Raw genomic sequence first — 17,632 nt, forward strand, 5'->3', positions numbered from 1 at the left:
CTGCCGCAGGCGTTCCTGCAGATGGTCCGCTGGTCCCGCGGCTCCGGTGGACCTCCCGCAGACACACCTGTGGCAGCTCCACCGGAGCCGCGGGACCGGCGCGCGGGGCAGCGAAATGGCCGTGCGCCTAGGGCGCCAAAAACACTGGCGCCGGTCCTGGACCCACCTTTCAAAATGACTCGAATACATATACAACATCTCCTGCAGTGTTCTTTATTTCTAGAGTGTGAATGTATTTCATGCTGATTTGTAGGCCTTTCTTTACTTTTTTTCTTATGTTTTTAAAAACAGCTGTTTACTTTAAGTACAATATGTCTCTGAAATTTTTCTGTAAAATAGGCATCATGGGGTTCTATGCCCATTGCATCATAATAATAGTGTATCAAATGTTATCAATTTACAAATAAAGTTTTTTTTCGAGGCCATCTTGAAAACTAAAGCTGGTCTTCAAAAGTCAAGCTGAGTTCTTTCCTTCTTGTGTATCATGATGGCGAACAAAGTTCTGCAGGCCAAATTAGGCCCTCAGTTACACCCGTGAAATGCCATTATCTTTCAATTATGCCCTTAGTGACATCTGCTAACCCGGCTGGAGTTCTAGCTGGAGGACAGTAAACAATTCTGTTGATGATGCACATGAAGGCACAAAATCCACCTGCCTCTCCTCCTGAAGTGGATTCTGAGGCAAAAAGTATTAAAAAAACCCAACTTATTTATGTCATTGCAGTCAGGAGCTCTGACCAGACACGGGGAGCAGATCTGCTGAGTTAGAAGGTGCCATTTTTTATGTAGTAATATCTAGGGTTGGAAGGATTTGATTTAAAAATATACATATTTCTATTAATAAGGAAAATTTACAGATAGTCAAAGAAAGAAAAATGCTGCTTGAGACCTTATTAGAGTTTGATTTAAGGATATGTACTTTGTCAACATCACATGTCAAAAATAGACAATTTGTGTTTTTAACAGTTATAAAGCTTTAACATTTTGACTGTCAACATCTGCTGTCATTAAATAATTATTGCCTGATCACCCATATTGTCTGATTCCATACACACCCTCCCCCCACCATTTTCCACAACTGTGAAAATTTCAAGAGATAAATAGATAAACGTAGAAAAAAATTCTTAAAAATAAGCACTGATCAGTAAAAATTATATTAAAAAATTCAAAATTCTGCCAAGCCTAGTCAAATGTCAGTGCGAGACCACACTTTGGGCCTGATTCTCCACTGCTTTGCATCTTGAGTAGCCATTTACAGCTGTGCAAAGTGAATGGAGAACTATACAATTCTGATCTGGCAGCAGTGTACACCCAGTTTGCACAGGTGTAAATGACAACACAATATTCAAGGCAGGGCCCTTTGTCTTAAAAACAGCTAGTAAACAACACATCAAAAATGTGCTAATGCACCATGGGGAAAATTGGTGAGAAGCAGAACTAATTTATCTCACTCTTCTCACAAGCACCTGCTGTGATCCTGTAGCTTGTTGGAAATATACTTGGTTTTGGTGGTAGAGACAATAAGGTTCCAACCTACTGTTCTACCTTTGTCCCTCCACCCTTGAGTGTTGTTTGTCCAGTGTTTGCAAAGCTTCTTTATGCTTTTAGAATTATATAGTGTCCTTAACATCTACAAAAACCAAATTTCCCCTTCTTTAAATATGTTACATAATGTATAAATGCACAGTAAAACACAGAGCAAAGAAAGATCCAGGATACTTAGGGTTAGAAGGGACCACAAGGGTCATCTAGTTTAATTCCCGACAAAGATACAGGATTTGTTGTGGCTAAACCATCCACAACAGGTGGCTACCTAGCCTGCTTTTGAAAACCTCCAGTGAAGAAGCGTCCACAACCTCCTGAGATGTCTGTTCCATTGCCCTACTGTTCTTACACTTGGAAGTTTTTCCTGAGATCTAATCTAAATCCGCTATTCTGTAGTTTGAAGCCCTACTTAGCAAACAGTGGGTAAAATATTACTTCCAGCAGGTCTTGCACCTGTCACTTGATATTCGTCTTGCAGCCAAAAGACCAACCCACCACTAGTACCAACTGAATCAGCAGAGTTATGTAGAAAAGGTGGTTTGTAACAGTGATTCATTAGAAAAATGACCCTATCCTCAAGGTCATAATTCCAACATCACAGGGTGTAACTACACCCTACTTTAGTGTTAGTACACCAGGCTGCAATATGAAACACCTAGGAACTATGGCTGGCTGGTGGCCTCTGCTACTGATGTTTCCCTTACCTCGTCTGGGCTGCTCTGCTCATGTTGCTGTGCCTTTTCCTGAGTTCACAAAATAAGCATTGGTTTAGAAAAAGGGACATCTCAGAGCTTACTAAGTTAGCTTTGAATGTACAAATTTACCTCATTGAGTCATAGACTTTAAAGGTCGGAAGGGCCCATTGTGATCATCTAGTGGGACGTCCTGCACATTGCAGGCCACAGAACTTCATCAAGTACCACATTAGCAAGTACAGATATACTGAGAAAGGTGTGGGGAACAGTTATGTTTTTAGATCATCATAGTATAATTGTCTCCAGGTGTACATCTTACAGATTTCAAGGTGCACTTACACATCTTCCATTTAAAGTAGTTATATACATAGTTTCCTGTTGTTCTAAAACAACGATAACATTTAAGATATTTAAACATGACAGAGTGTCGAGGTCAAATGGTATAACAGAAAACAATGAAACATGAGGCAACTCAACAATGATGGTGAGAAATGTTCAAAAGTCATAAGCTTAGCAGGAAGTATACTACTACTTTACCTGAAGGTCTTAGAGGACCTCCAAATTCTTTGGGTTTATAGGGATTCAGATGTTGGAAGAGGGTTGTGCTTCATTTCCCTCAAACCCAGAGTGCCCAAAAGAGTATGCTAGCTGGCTTTACAGGGGCTCTGTTTCAAGTTCCCAATTTCAGAGCTCAGTAAAGTGAATACTGAATGGCTTTACAGCTTGGCTGCTATAGCTTCTGTACACCAGTTAGTCTGCACAGATGACTGGTATTCTCCTTCAAGGGCAAGCCCCCAGCAAGGAACTAACATCACTTCTGTTCACTAGGAATTCCATCTAAATAGAGTTCTAATTTATGTACTTTTACAGTTGGCAGGTGTACATGCTAGACACAAAACACTATACATTTTTGCATGCCAGATCAGTCAAGTTTACCTAGCAAACATACCCAAGTATTATTGAAAATGTATCTACAAAGTTACAGTAAGTGATCTCAAGCAGCCTATACTATCTACAGTCTGAGATTCAGATATTTTAATTCATTCCCTTAAAAATGGCTACATTGCTGTGACATTTTGGTTTGGTCATTTTTTTTTTGAGAGATCACTGAAGGTAATAATGACAATTAGCAAGGCAATAAAAAATGATGCATAGCAGTACTATATTTGTTTTGTTAGCCAATAAACTGCAGATATTCATTTAACAAATTCAATTATCAATTATTTTAAAAATATCTACAATTTTTACTTGCAGAGTAAGAAATGAACAGTTAATATTTTGAAACAAAATAAATTGTGAAAGGCAGGCAGAAATAAGGAATAATCTTCATGCATTTTGTAAATGTTTATACAATAACCATATCTCCAGTTATTTATGTCCTCTGCAGCTGTGGGTTACATTCCTAGTCTTTCAGTGGAAAGAATTACAACTCTACTGGCCTGGGGTCATATCACAGGTTGCATTTTCAAGCACATAGTTTAAAGTACTAATACACAAATTGATTCTGTCGAAAAACAGCCAAACACCAAATTGAGGAACTAGGTTCTGGGCCAAAGGATTCTCATAATACAAAAAAAAAAAAAAAGAGAGATGGAACGCAGCTGCTTAAAAAAGGCAAAATTTTAATAGTTTCAGTCACATGCAACTGCTTTCACTGTATTAGAAACAAAATTAACTGTAGGAGCTATCCACTTTGCATACTTTACTTCAGCTTTAATAAATGTCAATTTTTCTAGCTTGTCTGCTTTTGATCCAAAAGCCTGCAATGATACCTGGAATTGGAATTTTTCAATGTGTATTCAGACTTCTAAGAAAATTTATATTCCAATTTATTTTTCTTACATAGTGGAAGTGATGAAGTGACCCAAAGAAGGGCTTTGATACAGTGGCACTGATTGCTTATGTTTGATGAAGGAGCAGATCGTCAGTGGGTGTAAATCAGTGTAGACCCGTTCACCTTAATGCAGCAATTTACAAAAACCAAGGATCTCGCCAGATTTGTCCAAATGAAAAATGACCCTCCAGGCAATAAGGAGAGAACTGACCTTTAACTCAGTATGAGGAGATCTCTGCAGATATCTTCTAGGGCCAAGGCCTCTCTGAGGTCTATTTCTGACAAACACAGAAAATTATCTTGAAGAGCACAAGTGCTTTATAGGTTCTGTTTTGTGCATTGTATCTCCAATGGGGTGTGGATAAGACAGGGATGGGAAATAGGCAAAAACCATTTCAGCCAACCAGAAAATTTCACTGTAGTATTTCCAGTGACTATGCTAAAAGCTAAAAAAAAAAAAAGTTATGTATTGAACCGGCACTTGTGTGTGCCTCTGTCTGTCTGTCTCTCACACACAACGCTGTCTAGTCTTTTACTCATTTAGCAGGAGAATGACATCAATGGCATTTCTGTAACTACTTTAAATTGAAATTGATTCTGGATAAGCCCTTTAGGTCATCTGAGACAAAGAAATGGGCCAGATGACCTTTTATTCAGGATTGCTTTGCCACTTATAGTAAATTTGAAAGAACTTATTAAATATGTTATCTATAATTAATTTTCACTGTGCTCCATATGTTAAGCATGACAGAGAAAAATGGTACTGAAAATTAAGTCAAGGATCTTTTTCCTTCCTAAATTACTGGATATATGTTCTCCTAGCTAGTGATCAGCAAAAACTTGTTAATATATTCTACTGCTTTTTCCTGATAGCTAATCAGCATTTAACTAGTTTGCAGCAGCAGATCTAACCTATTTTACTAAGTTTATTTTAAATTAAGGCTAGTTGGGGTTTAGTGTCTACAAGGTCACTTAATTAAATATCACCCTTGCCCCTCATACAATGATTATACTATAGCAGTCTCACAAGTTCCCGATATTGGGCAGTGACTGTAGTGATATATCACCTACCATATCACAAAGCAGACTCAACAAATGACAGGTTATCTCAAACTCAGTCAGCATAGTACCTCGCGTTGCTAAGCTTTTTTTTGCCAAAGCAATGCTTGCAAATTCCTTAAGAGATCCCAAACGTACACACTGCTTGGAATATAGTGACCCTGACCAAATGAAATAATATTGCAGCAGCAAGTTTCAGAAATCCTTTTGCATCCAAGTGAAAAGATAAACATTCAACAGTTTTCTCTTACACCTAATTTTTTAAAAACATTTATATATTATTAAGCGTACTATGTCCTTGTTTCAGTACAGATCTTTCAACCCCACTAAAGTAAATTAAATATGAATTCTACAATTCTAGCTTTAACACAGCTTGTGATAGTAGCTCTCCAACCTTTAGAAGCAGACACAGGAACCGCATTATCTATGTGTCAAGAGAGAGAGAGAGAGAAAAAAAACTCCAGTCTATACAAGAACATTCATAACAGTGGACATGTCTCAGTGTCAGCTGCTTAAGGTTGCACAATGTTATTTCTTAGCTCAACTCCCAGTCTCCTGCATAGAAACTGCTTTATTACAAATCTGAAAATCTCTCATTCAACGCACATCTCCCTTAAATTTGTGTTCAATACTTAGTTTGTAATATACACAACTACACTTACTAATTTGAAATGGCAACAGGTAACATCCACCTGTTTTTTTGTTTTAATCAGGATTATAAATTGTGTTTGATTTCCAGATAAAACCATGTTAAATCAACCAGCATAAGCCTGTTAAAAAACAGCTGATCATTTCCCCCTCTTCTCAATGCACCTTAAAAACTTTCACAGTATTGAAACAACGTGGCATTGTAGGGAGATTGAAGTAGGCTAGAACTTGCTAATTTATTGTATTAACACTTCTTACTCATCTTGTCTTGTAGTTTCACTTGTGCCTGCTGGATTAAAAAAAAGACTGTACAAATCAAATACTGCACCTGTTGTAACACTTTGCACTTCAACCACTATTGTGCTTCAGATGCTGTGGGTGAATTTTCAGCTATTAAAGCAGCATTCTAAACTCTGGCAATAACGTGTTGCTGAAGGTTTTTTCCTTCTTGTTGTTTACTTTTGAGAACAAAAAATTGAACAAAATAAAATCTTCTAAACAAATTAACACCACAATGTCCATTTAAAACAGTATTCTGTCTGTGTTCTGGACAAACTATTAAGAGCATTCAGCATTCTTATAATTAATCCACAACAAATGAAGCTAAAAGATGCCACAAAAGAAGGCAAAATTGGTCATACAGAGGCAACATCACCATGAATGTTGTTTGGCAAAAAAACAGAACAAAAAGCAGATACACAATTCATCCGAAGAACTGTTTTAGAATTGCCCTGCACTGCTAGGATCACACTGAAGGAGACGGACTATGGATGGATCACTCTTGGCCCCTCGGATGAACTCTTCCAGAGAGAGTTTGCCTAATAAAAAAAATCATAAATGTTTGTTTAGCATTATAAAATGCACTAATCAATCACAGCAAATGTGAAATGCTTTAACACTATGGATACATACGGAAATTTACAAATTAGCACTACAAGGAAAGCAAGGGAAAATGGTTAGGCCTTGCAGTCTGCCTGAAAGTAGCAAAATCTAGGCTCTGGTCGATCAGTATTGTGGGGAGAGACTTTCAGATTTGAAGAACCCTCTCTGAGGGCAGGTCTACACTACAGAGTTACGTCAACTTAAGTTATGCAACTTTGGCTATGTGAATAACGTAGCTGTAGTCAACGTAGCTTAGGTCGACTTATTGCAGTGTCTACACCACGCTGGGCTGATGGGAGAAACTCTCCTGTCAACTTACCTTAGGCTTCTAGTTCTGGTGGTGTACCAGAGTCAACAGGAGAGCGACCTGCTGTTGATTTAGTGGGTCTTCACTAGACCCTCTAAATCAACTTACAGTGGATCGATTGCCGCAGCGTTGATCCATGGTAAGTGTAGACATGCTCTGAGAATGCTCCTTCCATTTAAATGTGAGGGCTGGTGGCACAAGTGCTTTGGTTCCTTGCAATAGACCCGGAATCACAGGAGGAGACAGGCAGGCTCTAAAAGCTATGGACTTGCTCTGAATACACACAAGTACCTTTTCCAAATGTATGTTTGAATTAAGGACCCATATCCATCTATTCACCTGGGGTTTCTTTAGAGTACCCATTACAGTAGTATCTAGGTGCTGAACAGGAAATTTTTAACTGCAGGCTTTATCACTATAGGGCAACCTCTATCTGAGAAGCTTGTGCGCAATAGACAGGATAGAAAACTTCCATTGGAATGGAGGAGGGGTCGGCAACCTCTGGCACACAGCTTGCCAGGGTAAGCACGTTCGCCATCCCAGGCCTATGGGGGCTGCGGGAAGTATGTGGGCTGCCACCCCATTGGCCTGGGATGGCGAACCGCGGCCAGTGGGAGCTGCAATTGGCCGAACCTGCCGATGCGGCAGGTAAACAAACTGGCCCGGCCCGCCGGGGTGCTTACCCTGGTGAGCCATGTGCCAGAGGTTGCCGACCCCTGGAATGGAGAATTGGTCTGAATTCAACAAGATGAAATTCGGTAAAGACAAATACAAAGGGCTTCACTTAGGAAAGAAAAAAATCTAATGCACACCTACAAAACGGAGAATAACTGGCTAGGTGATAGTACTGCTGAAAAGGATCTGGGGGTTATAGGGATCCCAATCCTGAATATGAGATAATGTGACAACTGCTAAGAAGGCTGATATTCTGGAGTTGTATTAACTGGAATGTCATATGTAAGACACGTAACTGTCCTGCTCTTCTCAGCACTGCTGTGGCCTCAGCTGGAGTACTGTGTCTAATTCTGGGTGCCACTATTTGGGAAAGTTGTGGACAAACTGGAGAGAGTCCAGAGGAGAGCAACAAAAATGGTAAAAGGTTTAGAAAACTTTACTTATGAGGAAAGGTTAAGAAAACTAGGCATGGTTAATCCTGAGAAAAGGACACTTGAGAGGGGGACCGGATAAGTTTTCAAATACATTAAGGGCTGTTATAAAGAGGACGGTGATCAATTGTTCTCCATGTGTCTCCTCAAGGTAGGACAAGTAGTAATGTGCTTGGTCTGCAGCAAGGGAGATTTAGGTTAGATATTAGGAAAAACTTTTTAACTATAGATAGTTATGCTTTGGAATAGGCTTCCAAGAGAGGTTGTGGAATCCCCATCTTTGGAGGTTTTTATGAACAGGTTGGAGAAACACCTGTCAAGGATGGTCTGGGTTTACTTTATCCAGCACAGGGGACTGGGCTTGATGACTACTTGACATCTCTTTGAGCCACACATTTGAATGATTCTATGACATTTTGGCCAAAAAAAAAATTTAATCTGTTTCTGCAAAATCAAAATTTTCTATGGGAAAAATCTTGATTTTGCTGAAAATTTGAATTTCCATTGGGAAAAATTGAAATAAAATATATTTCAGACTGGGTCGAGTTGACCAGAATCAGATATTTCATTTTGTTGAACTGACCCAAAGTGTTTTGTTTTGTTCAATAAAACATTGCACTGCATTTCCCTCTCAGCACATTGCCTTATGGGATTTGTAATTTGGTCTCCCATTCTTTCCTACTGTGTGAGCTCCCTGGAGAAATACCTCTCCCATTATACAATGTGGATTTGCCTCTCACATGAACTCCCACGAGGTAATATGCCACAACGGGAAATGCAATTTACTGCTGAACTGATTTCAAACAAAGCATTTCAATTGGGTAGTGTCAAAAAGTTTCATTTGGACTGAAAATGTCAAAAAGAAACATTTCTACATTTCCAAATCAAAACTCTTCAATATTTTTGCTCCCCCCACATTTTTTTCCTTCAAAATTTCAATTTCTTATCTTGATTTGGAATGAAAACAAATGTTGAAATGTTGGAATTCCCTGTGGGACAAATATTCTCTATTTAGCTCAGCTCTAATTTGCATCTTCTCCAAAGGACATTGCCCACGCTGCTCTGCAAACCACATGGGCCTCTACTCTCCCATGGCACGGTATGAGTAACTCCCATTGCAGCCACAGAGTATTACTGGTATCCTACCATCAGAGAGCAGGGACCCAGGACAGCACTTGCTGAATGACTTGCCATATGCCTTTGACATTGTGGTTCTATGTTGTTGTTGGGCAATCCTGCAAAGGTTTAGGCATGTTCTTAACAGAAGACCATGAGATTACTCATGGTGCACATAGATAAGCACATATCTAAGTCTTTGCTGGACTGGGCCTGTCGCATGTAAGTTCTTTGGGGCAGGCACTGTCTACTGCTATATCTTTGCATAGTGCCTAGCATAATGGGTCTCCAATCCCGACTGCTGCACTGAAGTGTGACCACTATACTAATAAATCATAAGAAGTAATGAAGACCAAATTTATCTGCTCAACAGGGAGTACGGCAGAACCTCAGAGTTATGAACTGACTGGTCAACCACATACCTCATTTGGAACGGGAAGTACACAATCAGGAAGCAGCAGAGACCAAAAAAAAACCCAAACCCCTCACCAAATGTAGTACAGTACTGTGCTAAATGCAAACTACTAAAAACATAAAGGGAAAGTTTAAAAAAAAAAAGATTTGTCAAGGTAAGGAAACTGTTTCTGTGACTTTTTCATTTAAATTCAAATGGTTAAAAGCAGCATTTTCCTTCTGCATAGGAAAGTTTCAAAGCTGTATTAAATCAATATTCAGTTGTAAACTTTTGGGGAAAAAAACCATAATGTTTTGTTCAGAGTTATGAACAACCTCCATTCCTGAGGTGTTCGCAATTCTGAGGTTCTACTATACTACCATTTTCCCCAAAACAATGATATTCCTAACACACTTGATCAAAGCTTCTACTTCAACTGTCTTCCAGAGCCAGCTAGCCTGTTAAACAGGGAATTTTAAAGGAGACTAAAGGGAGATAGTGGCTTAGTTCCCACCAAACTTCCTTAGGCCTTTGAATACCCCAGCCCTAGTCTGTCTATTAGAGTGGCAAGACACAGTGGTCTAAGGAGCCAGGAACACACCGGGGTTCGAAACCCATGTCTCATACTTAAAGTCTCCACAATGATGAGCACCTGTATAAAAGCCTACAATAGAGAGAGTCTCTCATCCGAAAAACAGTGACAACATTTACTCTAAATTAATCTGCTAACTTTACAAGGTTTTGTGGGGACCCATATTCAGTGTCTGTAAAGTGCTGTGAAGATGACAAAAGTTATACTGTCTAAGCCTGATGTGCTTTTTTGTTTTTTTTTAAAGAACCACTTAAACTTAGCTGTTTAAGATCTAACACAAAGATTTAAAAAAAAAAGAAAAGAAAAGAAAAAAGAACACTTCAAATCCAACCACAGTCCAAATGCACAGCACACCTCTCTCCATGAAATGTTGGGTACGTAACTTCCCTGTTGCAAACACTTCTGCAAATTTAATTAAACGAAAAATCAGAACACAGGTTTCTAAGCAACAATTCTGCAGCATCAAGTCCCCTTTAAAAAGTCTGACTAATTTGAACTATTTCACTTCAGTTTAATGAGGTGACATTTCCATAGCTATGGTATTCTGTTAATTTCCTTTCTTTAAAACAAAACTAAACCCTGAAATTCTGAAATCTGAAACATAAGATAAGGCCATCAGTTTTCACACAGCCTCTTGGTTAGCTGTATAATTAGTGGAGATAAATAAAATCTTTTTCCCCCTCCTTGCAAGATGGATGTTGCAGGACTGCCTGAAAGCTGTAGATGTCTGCTAAGCAAGACTGTACAGAAGGAAGTAAACATTAGTATTATATTTACAATAAGGCAATGACATGAGTTAAATAGAAAAGACTCTAGAAGAGACACTTTTCCAATAAGTAATGGCTTTCCATTCTTTATTGCTTTATAATTCTTTTTTACTCAGCTACTAACAACATACAGGGGATTATTTTAGCACAAAGGGACTGTGTATACTGATGTGAGAGATCCCCAAGAGATTTCATACCTTGGAGTCTTCACTTTCCTTCATCTTGTACAATTATTTACACCAATGCAGAGTGTGTGTTTTGCTGTGCTGGTTCTCCAGTATAACGAAGATGGTTTGAAGGCTGTTTCTATATTACTATAGCTACCAGTGGCTCAACGAGCTTCAGATGCAGCCTAGCCCTGCAGGCACCTAGGTTCTGTCTGGCAGGCACACATAAAGCTGCCCAAGTCCTGACACTGCCTCACAGCACATATCAAAGCTCCAGCAGGATTCTCAAACTACGCGTCTCCCCCACCTATTTTGCTTGTAGGACCTGATCCTGTTCTTACAGCATGCCTACCGGCTTGAGCCTTGGGTGAAAGATAGCTGGGGGTGAGCAGACAGGGAATTTGTCATGTGTCCAGAACACCCAATAGCCCAGAGCACTCACCTGGGATGTGGGAAACCCTCTGCCTGACTTGAACTCACAGCACCCACATTCCAGGAGAGGGCTTGAAAGGAGCAGGCTCTTGGTACCCAGGGGCAGGGCCATCCCTAGCTATTTTGGGGCTCTACGCAGCCCCTCTGTGGGGGTGAGGGCTGATTTGGGGGACACGGGGAACTGCCCCCTAGCATTCACTGGTAGTGCAGCTGGGACCGCGTTGCTGCACTTCCCGCTACTGGTGAGTGTAGACCCAGCCCTGCCCGCAGTACTAAGGGGAGTGGGGGCAGGGCTGAAGTGGAGCAGGGCAGGGGCTTTGGGGAAGGGGTGGAGTGGGGGCGAGACTGGGGAGGAAAGAGGTGGGGCGAGGGCGGAACAGGGGCGGGGCTTTGGGGAAAGGCTGGAGTGGGGGCGGAGCAGGGACAGGCAGAGACGAGGTTGGGGCTGGAGCAGTAACAACTGCGCAGGGTGCTCTATGCAGCTGCGTCCTTTGCATATGGGTAGGGACGGGCCTGCTCAGGGGGATCTCTCTAACCCTCCTGATTAAGTGTTCTACAAATAATTAAACATTGATTGGACCAGAGAAAAAGACAGCAAGAGACTGACTCTATAGTCCAGTGGTTAGGGGCTCACCTGGGATGTGGGAGTGCTCCACTGGCTATTTAATTATTTATACCAAGCAAAACAGCTTCAACAAGGGAGACAGCGCAAGACCTGCCCTACAATACCCCACAGCCTGATGGTTAGGGCCATCGCATGGAGACCTGAGTTCATGTCCCTGCTCCAAAGAGTCTGAGTCTCCCACATCCTAGGGGCATGCCCTGGCTAAGGGCTATAACTGAGTGGGTTTCTTTCTGTCTGTGTGTTTTCACAAGAAAGGGCTGACCTGGTTTAGGCATCTAAGGAGAGGTTTTTATGACTGAGAATTCTGAGCAGAGATAGGCATATTCCTCCAACTCATCAGTCTGGTGCCTAGAGGGCCCGATCTTCGCCCAAAGCTCTGCCCCCTTCTTCTGCATTTCACTCCTGGGTAGTTTAGGCAGCACCCTGCTCAGCTTGCTGGCTTCAGAAGATCCCTCTCTTATGTGCCTAACTTTCCCCATGTGCTATATGGGAGCCTGGGCTCCTAATCTGGGGCTGAGGATTCCACTAGGCAGCCTAGGAGTTAGGGGTTACAACGTTGAAGTCCCTTTGTGATCTAGCCCTTCATGTTTTCATCTTCAAGGCATTTTATGAACATTAACTAATAAACCCTCCCCAAACCTTCTGTAAGTTAGGTAAATGGAGAAACTGCAGCAGACAGGTTCAAGGGCCAGTTCTGCTTTCAGTTGCACTGGTAGAATCCAGAGCACTGAAGTCAGCAGAGCTAGAGCATAATCAAGTCCTAAGTGACTTCCCCAAGACCATAGAAGGAGTCACTGCTTTAAAATTCTAGCCCATAAAAGCTTATGCGCAAATAAATTTGTTAGTCTCTAAGGTGCCACAAGGACTCCTTGTTGTTTTTGCTGATACAGACTAACATGGCTACCCTTCTGAAACTACTGACTGTTTTGACATCAGAATGATCTCTCTCTACTTCCTCAATCAGTCTCTCTCTTCGATGGAAAGCAAGCTGTTAGTAACTGCAGAGTAGAGAGTGTTAAAGGGAAATGCCTAAGATTCCTACCATCGCGATTGGTGTCCATCTGACGGAAGATTTTCTCTGTCCTTTTCTCTGGTGTTGACTCATCTTCTGGCATCTTCATTACTGAAGAAACCATCTTATAGATTGCCTAAGTGAGGTGATAGAAGCAAAGTGTTGATAATAGATATCTGATCGGAATAGAATGGGGCAATTATTAGATGCTGAAAACAACAAACATAGCATCACATAAACCTCAGCCTGGATTCTCACCACAGATTCCTAGTGAGAGTGACAATGCATAGATCTGTATATACATTTGCTCTTTTATACTAGAGACTTTCTGATAAATAACCTTATTTCCTTATCTAGTTGCTGTTCAACATAGTTCTGGTTTTGGACTGAGGTTGTATTTTTCCCTATTACAATATACTTCAGAACAATTTATCAAACTTACAGCACATTACTACATATCATCAAAATACATTAGATCAATAAACTAATGAATGGATGGTTCCAAATATAACATGATGCACACTGCGTCACTCAGGCAACTCTTTAATCTTTTTGCACGTCCCTTCCCCAACCTCTCACTCCATTCCCATTCCCCATTATTTACTTTGCCCCAATTCTGCTTCCTTCCTCACTCTTTTGTAATTTTGTCTGTTTATACCGTAACTTTTCCGAGGGAGGGAGATCCATCTTATTGCATGCCTGTGAAGTGCACAGCATATTACAAAATAAGATATTTTACTGCACCAAGTTTTATATGTGCGTACACTGACTTAGATACAACAACCTTATCTGGGTCATTCCACAGAGAAGACAAATCCTGGTGCCACACCAGAATTGTACTGTATCCAACATATTTTATGTATTTACTCTTCTATTTGTGATATATTATGTTCCTCTGCTATTTCTCCTATTAAGAGAGATAGATTAGAGAATTTTAATCTTACGACAAAAAGAGCCATATTTTCTAAAATGGCTCCCTGAATTGTGCCTGCAAAATGTGGACACACTGAGTGTGCATGCAAACCCTGTATTTGCATATACAAATTGGTATTTTTGCATGCAAAACAGGAAATTGTGCACCTAAGTCCCTATTTGCACATGCACAAATACATGTTTTCCAGATACCACAGGTGCACATGCAAAATTTGTAGCAGCCATTTTATAAATTGGCCCAAGGCATCAACACTTTGGTTATTTCCTCTCCCCCTCTGATTGTTTTTCATCCTGGGTATAGGCCCAAGATCTCTTAATTTAATTCCATTTTCTAGCTTGCCATCTGCCCCTTCACGAAGGCCCTTTGCACTGGAGGTTTTAACCATCAAGTCAAAGCGGACTCAAGGGAACTGCTTCTGGAGCACAGCAACACAGCTTCATCACCTGGAGGATACTGTTAAGTATCCTCCAGACACTTCCTTCTCTGAATGATGAAAGTCCTGCTTTCCCAGCATTCACAACTACTTCCCTTTTGTCAACAAAACCAGCTCACCTTTCAGAGCTCATAAGTTCAAAATAACAAACAGAATTACACCTTGACAAAGACATTTGCTTGTTTAATTAAATATTCATCTGTTTGATGAATGCAGTCAAACATCTGTCCCCTAGATTATGTCACTAACATTACGGCAACAGATCGTGCTGGAGGATCTCTAATAGTTCCTTGACTCAAGTTATAAAAATGATGGTAGGATCAGAAAAGGATGTTTCGATATTAATTGACAACTGAATAGGGAAAGTGATGACCACCTGATTCATTCATTATTGCTTTGAGCAGGGGGTTGGACTAGATGACCTCCTGAGGTCCCTTCCAACCCTGATATTCTATGATTATCATCATGATGTATATTAAAAGTGCCCAGCGGCACAAATGAGGATTGGACTCGCACACTGCAGGATAATGTCTAAACAAAGGCGACGGCACAGTGCCTATCCCAGAGAGGTTACAATGTAATAGACACAAGAACACAGAATGGGGGGATGACACACAAGCAAATGAACATAGTGATGGCAGGAATGGGGAGTGAAGAGGAAAAGGAAAGAAGGTGAAGAAGGACACTCAGAACTTACACCTGCCTTGCTCTGGTTTGCAGAGATCACAGCAGCACTGATCCTTAGAAATCTGTCATTCATTAAATAGCTAAACTTTTATTTAGTGGAGAGGTTAGTGCATCCCAGCATGTTAGAGCACCATATAGCATAAAGAGAAAGCGTGGGGCAAAATTACATTAGCTGGGCTTGCAGTCATGGTTACACTCTGAGTAATCATAGTAAAAAAATGAAGATTTTTAGAACAGAATTGTTTAAAGATGTCCTCATCCTACAGGGTCCCTTTAACAGAAGAGTGTTAAAACAATAATATATGCGATGTTCTAGGAGAGCCCGAGCATGATAGGAATAATAAAATGCTTTCGTGCTGAAAATGATGTCTCTGGTCAAATCTTTCTGGCCTTACTCAGTTGTTCAGTGGCAAGTTTCCCTATGTAATGGCCAAGTGAAAACTAATAAAGAAATTCAGGATTTGCCCCTATATTAACTGAGTGTAACTATACTGTCGTTTTAAATGAGAAAGCTCTCAAAGGAAGCAGGTTTATGTAATAACATGAAAACGTTCAGATAGTCCCTAATCTGGGACCAAATGCTGCTCAAACCTCTACATGGGCATGCAAGGGTGCAGAAGCCTTGTCCACTCCCTGTGCCTCCTGCATGGGACAGAGCACAACGGGAGTCCTTGGGCTCTTGGAACCATCACTGGTACTAATCACTGCTGATTGCTGACTACACACAACCTCCGTCTGTGCAGACTGTCCCTCACAGGCGCACAGCACTGGTTAGGGCAGCTAAAGTTGGCATAACCCTGGAGTAAAGAAAATCACGATGGGGACCAAACCGAGTCCTGTGAGAAGCAGGTGCATCTCTCTCTGAGCCCCAGGGGACATAAACCAGGTATATATTTTATGACTTCAGACATTTTAAAAGCCAGAAGGGACCATCACAATCATCTAGTCTGACCTCCTACATAACACAGCCCACAGACTTTCCCCCTGTAATCCCTGCAGCAGGCATGTGAGGGTGGTTTGTGTGGGAGGGGAGAGCCGGGGTAGGGAGAGGGGGAAGTACACCAGTTTTATCTTACGCTGCTGTTGGCTGGTTTTCCTGCTGAACTCTCTCCCTCAGCTTTCCACATTTGCTGAGTGACAAATGGGTGCAAATTTCACTGCTTTGCCACTTACCCACCTGTTTATGACCAGTTGACACCCAGCATGTAACTGGCGCCATCCTTTATTCCACTGCTGAATTTGGCACAGCAACTTCCATGTGGGCTGCACCTGCTCCCTGCATTTGACAAAGTGTCTGAGAGCCAGTGATGGGGGTACTGATGACAGCATGAATTACTAGGGACTGTTTTTAACTGTACAGAATCAAACAGAATGCTATTCTTTCTATTTGACTTTCGCGCCGTTTTAGTACAGGGCATCTAATGAAGGGAACAAGGGCCTGATCCCCCACACACTGAAGTCCCATTGAGAGTTTTGCTACTGCCTTTAAAGTAGTGTGACCAGACGTCCCGATAAAAACAGGACCATCCCGATATTTAAGTGTTTGTCCTGCGTCCCGATCCAACCAATCTTTGGTCGGGATGCATTTTGTTCCGATATTTGCTTCGCTGGCAGCACTTGGCTTTCCACCCCCGCCCCGCTCAGCCAGCACAAGCTGGCCTCCCCTGCTGCATCTGGAAGGGGTTACTACTGGCTGCTCGGCTGGAAGTGACGCCGTGGCCAGTGGGGAGCCGCCAGTTCCCCCACCTTGCTCGTAGGACTTTGCCAAGAGCCTTGCACGCCATGGGGGGGCCGCAGGGCAGGGCTATCTGGGCTCTAGCAGCTCCTGGGCACGGTGTGGGGCCACAGCAGAGCCCCGCGGTAATGTCATCAGCTCACGAGAGTGTGAGGCCGCAGCAGAGCCCTGGGGCGGTGAATCGTGGGGAGCTCTGGGGGCGAACCACAGAGAAGCCCTGTAGTAACCACGTGTCCGCTTCGCAGCAGGGACGGCTCCAGACAGGCTGCCTGAGGGCCAGGCGCTCAGCTGAGCCGACGAAGGCAGAACACAGAGAGGCCTTGGGCCAAGCTGCTATGACAGATGCAGGGAAACTAGATGTCCAGCCAGTGCCTGTGGCCCTGAAGAACCCCCAGCTGTGTAGCCCAGGCGGCGGTTGCTACTCCTGGGGTGGGACGTTTGGTAGGGGAGGCAGCAGGCTCTGATTGAGGGTACTCAGAAGAGACGTTTGAGATTTTTTTCTCTCCTGCTCCACCGGCAGCACTCGGCTTTTATTTTTTTGCGACCCGCCCCTCCCCATCCCAATATTTTCTTCCTCTCATCTGGTCACTCTACTTTACAGGAAGACACCTCAAGCCCAGTTTCTCCCTGGCTTACAGATCAGTTAGCTCACTAAGGGCTTG

General features: G+C 42.0%; 1 protein-coding gene across 1 annotated transcript in view; it reads right to left on the minus strand.

Moving 5' to 3' along the window:
- Positions 1-1,191: 1,191 nt before the first annotated feature.
- NCALD (neurocalcin delta) overlaps positions 1,192-17,632 on the minus strand; it is a 92,521-nt gene continuing 76,080 nt past the window's right edge. Inside the window, exons 3-4 of the mRNA XM_030553607.1 lie at positions 13,212-13,317; positions 1,192-6,599 (exon numbers count right to left, since the gene is read on the minus strand). Of these exons, the coding sequence (XP_030409467.1) occupies positions 6,502-6,599; positions 13,212-13,317 (204 nt within the window). The 3' untranslated portion in view covers positions 1,192-6,501. The remainder of the gene's footprint in view (positions 6,600-13,211; positions 13,318-17,632) is intronic.

This window comes from Gopherus evgoodei, chromosome 2 (assembly GCF_007399415.2).
Source record: "Gopherus evgoodei ecotype Sinaloan lineage chromosome 2, rGopEvg1_v1.p, whole genome shotgun sequence".
In the NCBI taxonomy this organism is placed as follows: domain Eukaryota; kingdom Metazoa; phylum Chordata; order Testudines; family Testudinidae; genus Gopherus; species Gopherus evgoodei.